Source organism: Ceratotherium simum, chromosome 23, assembly GCF_057802395.1.
Source record: "Ceratotherium simum simum isolate JZ-2026a chromosome 23, ASM5780239v1, whole genome shotgun sequence".
NCBI lineage: Eukaryota > Metazoa > Chordata > Mammalia > Perissodactyla > Rhinocerotidae > Ceratotherium > Ceratotherium simum.
The window spans coordinates 27709692-27721818 of NC_141922.1; the positions used below are offsets into that span (position 1 = coordinate 27709692).

Sequence of the window (12127 nt, forward strand, 5' to 3'; positions counted from 1 at the left end):
ATAAATGTCTTTCTACACCTGGCTAGTCACATTGGGAACAATATAAATATCCTCAACTCTTTTTCTGTGTATTTAACAGGATGCCACCTTTGGTATTTATACTTAAAATATTCATAATGATAGTTTTAATTTATTAAGCTCCTGGTATGCCGGCACTGTGCTAAACGCTCTACAGATATTATCTACGTATGTTACCAACTTACACACACACAAAGAAAACATCCCTCTGAGGAGGGTATTATTATTTCCATTGTAATAATAATAATATTCAGGCTTAGAAAGAATAATTAACTTGCCAAAGCCACATAGATAGGAGATAGAGCTTAATTTTGAAAACTAAATCTTGAATTTTAAAGCCTGAGCTCTTAATATATCAGTGTTTTACAAGGTGGCATGCAGGAACATATTCTCAGAGCTCCGTGATTCTATAACACAATTTAAAACTGTTTGCATTCTCTAATAAATAATCTGATTGATAAGAGTCTATGTGCGTTATGGATCATCTGATTGATCCAATACATTTGTCTTCATGCCCCCACAAGCATACCTGGATTCTAATAAGGTAGCGAGGAGGAAATGAGGCATATTTCAAATATAAATGATTCTTTTCCACTAAGTGAAGGACGCGTGGCTTCATGTTGTCCTATACAGGTGAAAGTTTCTCGGCAGTTCAGAGAGGGATAAAATGATGGAGAATTGAATAATTACATAGCATAGTGTAATTAAAGGTATAGCGAACTCCAAAAGTCTGTACTCTAGCAGCTGGCTCCTTATTCACATTGCCAATGGAAATTTAATTTCAGGAAAACAAAATCGTATGCCACATTAGATGCATGTTGCTATTTTAAATTTTATTGTTTTTATAGTTTTGTTCCTGTATTTGTAAACTTGTTTTGGTTTTATAATTGTATACAGCTAAAAGCGTAAGAGCATATTTATTTTTATGTTTGAACATATTTAAGTAACATGAGAATAAAAATAATTTAAATCAGTATTGGGACTCTGTGAGGTTTTTTTTTTTTTTTTCTTTAAGGAATCTTGGAGGAACTCTATTGGGTAACACTTCTTCATGTGACTGGTTCATTGTTAGCATGGCATCATTGGTTTTGTTATTATTTTACACTATGTTGATATTATACAGACTGCTCCATCTTGATCATTTTCATTTCCTCATTAGGCTTTTTTCTTTTGCCTTATTTTTTGTTCATGTTTAAGCATTTAAAAAGTAAAGCAATTCATTATCCTTCACCTTGTTGTATACTTCCTATGACTGTTTCCATGAATCATTATTTTTAAAACCTTATTTCTAGAAAATAATGACTTGCTTTATCTTCTGTTTAGTTAAAGCTTTGAAAAGTATAACTCTCCCTGGCCTATTGTATGGTCATATGAAGCAACTTATTAGATGAGATAGAAAACCGGGTTTATTGAATTTCTGAGACATAAGGAGCATGTTTGGGAATTATAAGGACTTGTTTGATATTGCAATATTACTACAAGCTTTATAAAGTAATAAATTAAAATTAAATTTGAAAAAAATTGAGAAATTTTCAATTCTTTCTAAGTGGTTAGACATTTCCTCAAATTTTGCAAAATTAGTCCTGGAGAGTCAACAGTACCATATACTGATTATGATAATACCTTAATTCATTCTGTCTTTTAAACTGAGCTTTAAAGGTGATAGAATTTCCAAAGATGTCCAATTTGTTAGTTATTGGTTAGTGCGTTTTACCTAGTATAGCAGTTTTCAAAGGCAGTGTAGTATTTATTTCCGGTTTTGTTACTAAAGTTCTTGGATCAGGGGAATGCTGACTATTGGGAGGAAAAAGGATCAAATTCAAAAAAGATAAAAAGAAAAAGATCCTATAAGAGTCATTCTAAAGCAAAATTCATCTCTCTACTTTTTTTTTATACTTTAAAATAATTAAATTATAAAATTAAAAGTAATAAATTAATCGGAGATCTACAAGCTTAATATACATCCTGAAAAACTTTTGCTGTCAGCCTTTTCCATGCTGTCCTTTCATCTGGGAGGGGGAGAGACAGAGACTATTGTATACTTCCATTTACGTACAAGTGTCCTGTCCAAGGACAGTAGTTCCTTCTTCCAGTATATTATTTGAGAGGGAATGAATCATCTACAACACACAGCCATTCTGTACATTGTTTTCCCGTTAGGCTCTAATTAAAATAAAATGCATTTATACTTCCATACATTACATTACTTGAAAATGATAATGCTTTCTATTAAACTGTACTTCAATATTCTGTTTTACCTGCAGCTGAATGTGGTGCATCTGCAACAAATAATGAAGGAATTTTGCTCTCCCCAAATTATCCACTGAACTATGAAAACAACCATGAATGCATTTATAGTATTCAGGTTCAAGCAGGAAAGGGAATCAATATTTCAGCCAGAACATTTCATTTAGCACAAGGAGATGTTCTTAAGGTAGGTGAACTCAGACATACTTATATTTTGATCATTTTTCTTCATTAAGTATGTATTAATACATGTATATGTATATGAATATGTATCTATAATCAACTGTAGATTGCTTCTGCCATTCATAGATATCAATTTATTAATTATTTCCCATTTTCCTATTACTATTTTCATTTAGATAGAATGTTTTGTTTCCAATGTTTATTTATAATAAGTAAATTTTTATTTTATGATACATAAATTTTAGTGTTTCAGTAACATTGAATTAAGAACTTTCCTGCCAAACATCTTATATTCAATAAATATAATGTATAAAACAACATGAATGGTCATTTCTTTAAGAAATATAGTAGCAATTTGTTTTTATTTTGATGTCTATTAAATAACTTATTTTTTCTAATTATATGCATAATTCTTTGCCTTTATGACAACAAAAAATTCATATTTTATGAATATATAACACTAACAACTCAATATCTATAAATTATTTAAGAAAAAATATACTTTGTTGATAATAAATATTTAGTATAAAATTAATTAATTTGTTTTAAAAATCGGAAATAATCAAATGTCCTACTTTTTTAAATGATACAATTTTAAGCAAATATTTCCATATTTGCTGTTTCATACTTTGCAAACTGTTTTAATAAATATAGTTTATATTTATTATGAGAATAAAAATAAACACTTCTATATAATAACATTTAAATATTTTTAAAATAATTACATACATTTTTCCTAATTGTCAAGGTTTCCTTAAGCCAGGTAAGAAAATCAACATAATTCTGTTTTCACAAATCTTGAAAAAACATTATGATATCCCAGGTTGGCAGAGGTAGGGGATTATTGTTTAAACACTGATTTTAAGATTGCTTGTTCTTTTATTTTTTTAAAAAGCATGTAATTTTGATGATAATTGACGGTTCTTTAAAACAAACAGTATTGTGTGCTTCTAAGATTTGTGTGAACATGGGAAAGAGTTCCTGCAGCACACCTAGATATATACAATTTTAGTATTAATTTGGGCCATTCCTGTTTTTTGCATTTTTTCCCCAACAGGGAACAGAAATTCACTTTATAAATCCCTTCCATCTCCAGTTCGTTGTTTGAATTTCCCTGTTCAGTTTTGTTTGCTAAACTGGAGTCAACTTTTAGATTAATGGGGTGCTTGTACACAGAATTGAGGCAGTGCTTATTTTTTTCAGACTGTGGGGGAGAAATGTATCAAGACTAGATCAGAAGTGTAAACCCAGACACTAATCTGTATTGCACACACAACAATAACAAACATGTGTTTATGAGTTAACAGTCAGGCAGTGCTTCCCCGTGCCTACCACCACCCTTCCTAAAACGTTTCTCTCCTCTCGCGCTGTGATGCTGGAAATTTGTCTATTACTTTTCCATACTGAATGAGGTTTATTATTTGGAAAATTCATTTGGGATAACAGATGATACCTTTAAAAAAAATATAGCCCTACTGTGTTCCTCAGAGTGCTTTCTGACCAATGTCTTACTTACTTGGAGTAAGGTCACATGCACTTGTGACATGTGTTACTTTGAGGAAGGGCAGGACCTCAGTAATAAGTGACAATGTGAGGGGATGTGATGGTGTAAGACAAGGGAAGGCAGAAAAATTCACTGTAAGGCCCTTTAGTGTATTTCGTTAAATAATAACTTTTCTTTCATGAGTGAAAGGATGAAAATTCATATTTCCAGCAATTTTTTAAGATTTTTTGTAACTCTCCTAGAATAAATCCATATTTCCCAAAGTTGAAAAGATTATATACTAAATATTGCAATAGGAAAAACGCCAATTCAATTATCCCTCTACTGATAGCCTTGCCTGGGGTTTATTCTAAAGTATTACTTTAAAATAACTTCAGCGGGCCGGCCCCATGGCTTAGCGGTTAAGTGCGCGCGCTCCGCTACTGGCGACCGCATTCGGATCCCGGGCGCGCACCAATGTACGCTTCTCCGGCCATGCTGAGGCCGTGTCCCACATACAGCAACTAGAAGGATGTGCAACTATGACACAACTATCTACTGGGGCTTTGGGGGAAAAAAGGAGGAGGATTGGCAATAGATGTTAGCTCAGAGCCGGTCTTCCTCAGCAAAAAGAGGAGGATTAGCATGGTTGTTAGCTCAGGGCTGATCTTCCTCACAAAAAAATAAATAAATAAAAAATAACTTTAGCAAGCCACTGTATAGAGACAGTTTGGGATGGGCTTTTACACTTCAAGTCTGTCTTTGTTATGGTCTCTCCACCTGTGTAAGATGTAAAACGCTTACATGTTACCTTACTCCTCCCGTTAATCCCCTGGACAGCTATTCATTCAAAGATACCTCCTGACACAGGCACAGTTAGGCATGCACAAGCAGACGGATTCTCTCAGGATGGAAGGTCATTCGTCTAACTGCAAGCTAGTCCGTGAGAGCCCATCCCCGTCCCAGCACTGTCCACTATGAAACTTAGTGCAGTCAGTTCTCTTTCATTCAGACTAGGAAATAAGAAAAAATAAGTAAAACAAATAGTCCATTAGAGAACCCTCTGCCCCTTGACTGAGAGAACTTAAAAGCATTGTTTTTCTTTATGTGGTAGGATTGGCTATGTTCTTTGGAACAACATTCTCTTGTAATCTTTATATGAATATAAGATTTTGAAAAAGATTTATTTTTTTTTTCTGGTTTCATTTACTATAGAACATCACTGTATTGTATTCTGATAAAAACAAAAACAGCAACAACAATAAAAAATATGTGTATTTATCTTTATCTTTTCTACACACACACACACACGCACGCACACACACAACTTTCCTCTCTGAGAGCTCACCATCCAGACTGATACTCACTTACTCACTCACCCACTTTATCTTTTCCTCCCTCTTCTTTCCATAAAATACTTTATTTATTTATAACCACACTAGTAAAATTTGTATCAAGTGTAGAGGATCATATGACTCCTCTGGGTAGTTTATTCCTGGCACCGCTGCCAGATTTTCTGATTCAGTAGATCTGGGGAAAACTGTTTCAGTTGATCTGCGCTTGGGATTATGGATTTTTATAAAGCTTTCCAGATTATCTGATGACCAGCAGGGTTGGGAATTATAAATATATCCTTCTTTGGTTCTATTCCTTTCAATAGGCAGAAATATTGAACTTTTCAAACTCTCACTCAAAATATGTAATTTAATGAATTCTGTCAGTTAACATTTAGGGAATGTGTTTATTATATGCAGGCTTTAAACAATCAACAATGAATAGGTCCCATTGTCAGTCTGGTAGGACAGAAGGGGAATACCAATCAGAAATACTATTTTTGTTTTTGTTGTTGCTGTGTTTTTATTTTCAGAAAAAGACTCAACACTATGTTTAGATAAAGCAATGTAGCAGGGACTAAATTCAAGCAATCTTTTTACCACAGTTAGTAGTGTGTGTTTAATGACTTATTTCTTATGCAAAGTGTAGACTAAATGGATGATGATGGAGAAGAGCCAATAAAATAACTCAAAATTGCTTTTGAGAGTCTGAATGAAAAAGTTAGGAGAATTGATGTCATATTTATGAAAAATTAGATAGGTGAAGGAGTTGATTAATAACATTCTTTTAGAAGCATAATGTGTTGTTGTTTTCTAAGATGTGTTATTTTCAAGCTTCTTTCCTAAGCTACGTGTTGAGTCTTTGGGAGTACCACTTGTGAGAGCCTATTGTTAAATTTTCAGTAATTTTGTGAGCTAGTTGCTAAACATGGCCACTATTAAAAATCAAATTAGGGGCCGCTCAGTGGCGCAAGTGGTTAAGCGCGCACTCCGCTACAGGCGGCCCAGGGTTCGCTGGTTTGGATCCTGGGCACACACCGACGCACCGCTTGGTGGGCCATGCTATGGCGGCTTCCCATATAAAGTGGAGGAAGATCGGCACGGATGTTAACCCAGGGCCTGTCTTCCTCAGCCAAAAAAAAAAGAGGAGGATTGGCAGATGTTAGCACAGGGCTTATCTCACACAAAAAACATCAGATTAAATTAGATTACACTTAAATTAGCTTACAATTAAGTTATATTAAAAACAAAGGTAATAAATATAACTTTTCATTTCCTAATTATTTTACTACTTTTACTATTATGTGTGCTTTTTAGGTTAGTTATGTATATTGTATCTTTACAGTGAAAATACTACTTTAGGGTGTACATTTTTTGCCAATTCGGCATTCAGTGATGACAGATTGATAACTTGATATTTGCCATGGTGGGAATATTTACACTGCAGAAATTGGCAAACACCACAAATCTTGACTTGATTTATTGTTTTATTCATTGTATATACTTAAGTAGAAATGGGTTGTGTCTATAGCCATTATATTATGAATTGCACAAAAATCGAGAAAATATCTTTCTAGTATTTGAAAACTATCATTCAATTTAGCAAAGAAGTTGCTCATGTCATCTACAAACCAGTGAAGTTCTGATATAACATTGTTTATGATGTTTCACTTTCATCTTACTTATTAACATTAAAAAAATCAAGCAATATTCGTTTAGGAACTGCTCTTGTTTGTCAGCTGCAATTATAAGTTGCACGTATGAAAAACACTGAAAGCATTTTGTAAGAATCAGTTAGTTCTATAAAATTTACTATAATGAATATTGTATATTTTATTACTATTTACAAATTGCATGCTACACATCCCCTAAATCAGGAATTCACAAATGACAGTCTATAGGCCAAACTGGGCCTGACATCTGTTTCTGTAAACAAAATTTTACTGGGAAAAAACCACGTTCATTCATTTACCTATTGTCTGTGGGTGCTTTTGTGCTACAATGGCGGTAGTTAGTACTCGCAACAGAGACAGCATGCCCCTAACAGCTTAAAATATTTACTATCTGTCCTTTTCAGAAAAAGTTTGTCAACCTCTCTTTATATTAGTAAAAATTATTTTAAAAAAAGCATATGTATGGATTTTTACATGCACCAGTTTTGTTTGAGAGCTGGTTACGAAACATTTTTCAGCACACCAGTGATCCCATAAGTCCACCACACATATCTTCCAACTCTGCTTGTTATTCACTGGTAATGCTTTGTTATCTCTCCCTTCAAAAGCATTCTCTAAATATCCATTTGTATTGAGTGCTATTTTAGGCCTCATAAAACCTTTCATTCTCTCCTATACTGAGGATCACAGAAGTGAAATGATTTGTTACAGCCTGTACAGCTTGAATGGTAGAGTTAGGACTTCAGCTTTGTTACATAACCACAAAGCTAAGGCCCCTGAAAAGCTGACCCTTCACTGTGCCCCCCAGCTCCCTCACTAAAATATACTAATTCTTATAATTGAGCACACATTATATAGCTATTTCAAAGACATAAATATTTGAACACAAACCAAAGTTCTCAGCTCTGTTTCATATTTTCTTTGGAAAAAACATAATAAGGGTTAGAATATTGTCTTTTTTGATTAACCATTATAAAAATTATTCTTTCTTTTTCATTCAAACTTTGACATCTCACTCACCTTATTAGAAAAATTTATTTAAATTTCCAAATCAACCTATAAAACAAATGACCAAAAATGAAAATTCTAGTACCCATGAGCTGGAATGATTTGAAAGTTTATATGATTATACTTATGTATATGTGTAATTTGTTCCTTTTGATTTTACTTTTTTATGTACTTTCTGCTCTTGGGTTCAGATAACACTTTACTTACTAATTTAGAATATTCTATTTAGAATAGAAATATGAGAAGTAGTAACCTCAAATAAAAGTTCTGTGTGGTTCTGATCAGACCCAATATAATCACTCTGTGCTGTAAATTTACTTTTAAATGAAAGGTACATTTTGTTTGTTTTATTTTCTTATTTATGTGCTTACATTCCTTTCTTATTCAAAAGTAATTTGTCTTTGGCTACACTGCTTTGTCCTTATGCTTCCTTATATATTTGAATCCATTTGAAGGATTTTATTTACAAGTTAAACAGCATTGACTTGATCATTATTATAAAACTCTTCTCTTTTTAAAGCCTTCCTAATTAACACTTGCTTTTCATTTTGATTTAATAATTTTATACATGCTTCCAAAATTTCACAATTGAATGATCATGCTTCATTTTACTTTGATGATTAGAGTGGTGTTTCTATATTATTTGTGTCTAATTTTTACTTTTCATTGTTAAATAAACTATAGTTAGTAAGTTTTGGTGCTGAATTAGATCCTCTTAGCTGGGCTTAAGATAATTCTTTTCTTGTGAAAACGTTAGCTCTTTTATCATGCCTTCTCTTTTGATGATTATTTTTAAAATAATTTCTTTTAATCAAAGTTTCTTTTGAAAAAGAAAAAAGTATGCTTCTAGCTTAAAAAATAGAAAGACAATATAAATATGTCTCTCTTGTAGCAGACAATATTGGATTAATTTCTTTTTAATCTCCTTCAGGTTAAGAATGATGTCTCAATTTTTTTTTTTTTAATTTTATTCCCAGCACCTAACACAAAGCATAGAATTAAATATGTATTGAATTATTTTGTTACTTTTTATGTTATTGTATATAGGAATGATTTATATGTATGGAGTAAGGTAGTGGTTTCTGCTACCATTAAACTTTTTTTCTCATTACCACTGAAAATTTGAGAAAAAAAAAATTGACAGACTTTTCTTAAAAATTAAAAACAAATTTTAACGACCAACTTTTGTTGACTCAGTTACGTCTAGTAGTCGCTTAATTTATATTTCCCCTTTATTTGGCTGTTTTTGACAAACTGAAAGTTCTTACAATGTATCCACACGTGAAAGCAGAACTAATTTAATCTAAAAAAAAATTATTTATATTTAACACGGGTACGAAATTATATGTTGGAGAGAAGTAACCAGAAATGAAAGAAAAATATTCTTTGGGGTTACCTTGGCCATATTAACCACAAAATAAGATCCACTGAATTTTCTGGTTAAATGGTTTGGTTGTGAATGTGTAGTTCTAACCACAGGATTTATAAACTACACCATGTATAGAGTCATGAAACAAATGTATTCAGAAGCAGACTTCTAAAAATATTGAGCATTTTAAACTCGCAGATACAAAAGTTGTATTTTCTGATAAGCAATGTTTCCTTGCTTCTGAATTATCCCTGATGACAACTATTCTTAAGAAATGAGAAATTGAATCTTATGTAATCAAACAAAAAACATTCCTGAGCAAACAAACTTCAACATTTGGTTTAGCTTTCTTGAAGACAAATAAATTCTTGCTGATAACTAAAACAGAAACTTATTTGTGTGATAAAGTAGATTCCCCCAGGAGTTTAAGGCACTCTCGCATAATTTTGGGAAATTTGTCCATACAGCCCTCTATCTAGTACTCAAATACTCTTTTAACAGTGTTTAAATATTCTTTAACACGTTTTTTAAAAAGTTGTCAGAAAGACCTTTGAAAAAGAAGAGAGAGACTAGGAAGATATTTGCTATTAGGAATTCAATGACATGTTGGCTTGAGTTTAAGACTCTTGCTTTCTCTCTTTGTCCCTCTTATTTCCACCACCCTCTCTGTGGTAATACAAGAAGCTGGTAGAGCCTAGAGGGTGCATATGATGCTGTAGTTTCCCTCGGTCACAAGGAAGAGAGCAAGACGCGCCTTGTCACTGGAGACTTCAGAATTTCTGTGCAGAAAAGATAGGGAATGCGGGTAGAAGAGGACTCCAGGGGCTCTGACCAAAAGCTACTTTTGTGTAGCATGTTAAATAAAACCGTTGTCTGTTGTCGTGATAATGCTTAAAACCTGTATCAGTAATAAAGATACATATAACTATAAATAGCTAAAGATAAACACATACTTAAGGGAATTCAGTAAGCAGAGGGAAGAAAGAACAAATTAAAATATAAAACAGGTGATATGCATTAAATTTGAACTATGGAAGCATTAAAAGAGAAATTTGAAAATAATTTTAAAAATTATGAGAAATCTTGAGATAATGCAATTAGAGTACAGAGAGAGAGAGAGAGAGAAAGAGAGAGAGAGACTCTCTTGAACTTGACCAAATATTTAAAACTTAAGATTTTAATAGAAAACCTAAAAAGAGATTAGTCACTGCTGAAAATCTAATTGTTAGTGTGGAAGATCCAGTGAAAGATTGTTTACAGTACAAAGGAAAGATAGATAAATTTCAGAAGAAAAAACATAAGCACTGTGATACAGTTTTGGAGACTGAATATGCAAATAATAGGCATTCTAGGTGGAAAATGAAAGATTCAAATAGACAACGAATAATCAAATAAACAAAAATTCAAGAACATTTCCTTGAGTTGAAGAAAATCTTGACTCTGTAGATAGAAAAGGCTCATTATTATATTTGAATAATCAAGATATTAGAAATATAGAGAAAATTTCCCAATTCGTTTTATTAAATTAACATAATACTAAAACTTAATAAAGATAATTTGAAAAAAAGACAAAATTTAAAAATTGTACATGAGGGCCGGCCCCATGGCTTAGCAGTTAAGTGCACGCGCTCCACTGCTGGCGGCCAGGGTTCGGATCCCGGGCACGCAACAACGCACCGCTTCTCTGGCCATGCTGAGGCTGCGTCCCACGTACAGCGACTAGAAGGATGTGCAGCTGTGACATACAACTATCTACTGAGGCTTTGGGGGTAAAAATAAATAAAATCTTAAAAAAATATTATACATGAGTTTTTATTTATAAATTATAATAAACATTCTTAATAGATTATCAAATTAAACCGACAATTTAGCACAAGAAAAATATATCATGAAGATTAATATAATAATAAAAGTTCCACTGTGTACCACCTGAAAATCATTTCTTAAGTGACATCACTGTAATGAATACAAATTTTGGGGAACATTGATGCTATGGCAAAATCACTGGATTAGAAGTTTGGTGACATAATTTTTACTCTAATGCCAGGTCAGAAGTAAGGCAATTTCAGTCAAGAGACAAGTAAATTTGGGCGGTATTTCTCAACTTTTTTAATTCATTATTCACCTAAGGAGCCCCCAGCCCCAACTCCATGAAACTAAATACTATGGAATAAGATTTGTCAGGTAGAGTTGATCTTTGTAGGACCACAAATCATCATGATATCCAAGACTTTATCACCTACCCAAGAACCAGTTTGCACCCCCTTGAGGATAACTTCCGTGTTGAAAATGCATGCCTTAAAGGAAAAAGAATGGTAGCATGCATTGTTGGTAAACCTTCAATTTAACTATTGTACATTTTTTGGAAAATATCTGGCAATACATGAACATTTCAGCATAGACATCCCATATTTTGAAAACTTTCTCATTGAAATACAAGTACCAAAAAATCTGAGGTTATATGTAAAAGATGTTTATTTCAGTATTAGTTCTAGTGGAAAAATCTTGAGTTAATTAATATTGGAATGATAAAGCAAGTTGTGGTAGTGCCACTTTATGAAATATTACACAGCTCTCAAAAAGAAGAATCTATATCTACTCACCTGAAGAGACGTTGATAATGCATTGACAAAAGAAAAGCAAATGAAAGTGCAATGAGAAGTTACACCTTCAGAAGAATGAGAATGATGGAGGAATGTTTGGGAGCTCATCAATTTTGTTTTTGTATATTTTTGCCTTGTTTAATTTTTAAAAGCATTTAATACTCTTAATATTTTAAAAAATGTCAAAAATGAAATAAGTTGGGGCTGGC

At 32.6% G+C, this 12127-nt stretch overlaps 1 protein-coding gene across 4 annotated transcripts in view; it reads left to right on the forward strand.

Annotated features, from left to right (window-relative positions):
- The window catches only part of CSMD3 (CUB and Sushi multiple domains 3), a 1195693-nt gene that overhangs the window by 847482 nt on the left and 336084 nt on the right, over window positions 1–12127 (forward strand). For all 4 annotated transcript variants that reach the window (XM_004431279.3, XM_087447535.1, XM_004431280.3 and 1 more), the window contains one exon: window positions 2283–2452. In XM_004431279.3, coding sequence (XP_004431336.2) covers window positions 2283–2452 — 170 coding nt within the window. The remainder of the gene's footprint in view (window positions 1–2282; window positions 2453–12127) is intronic.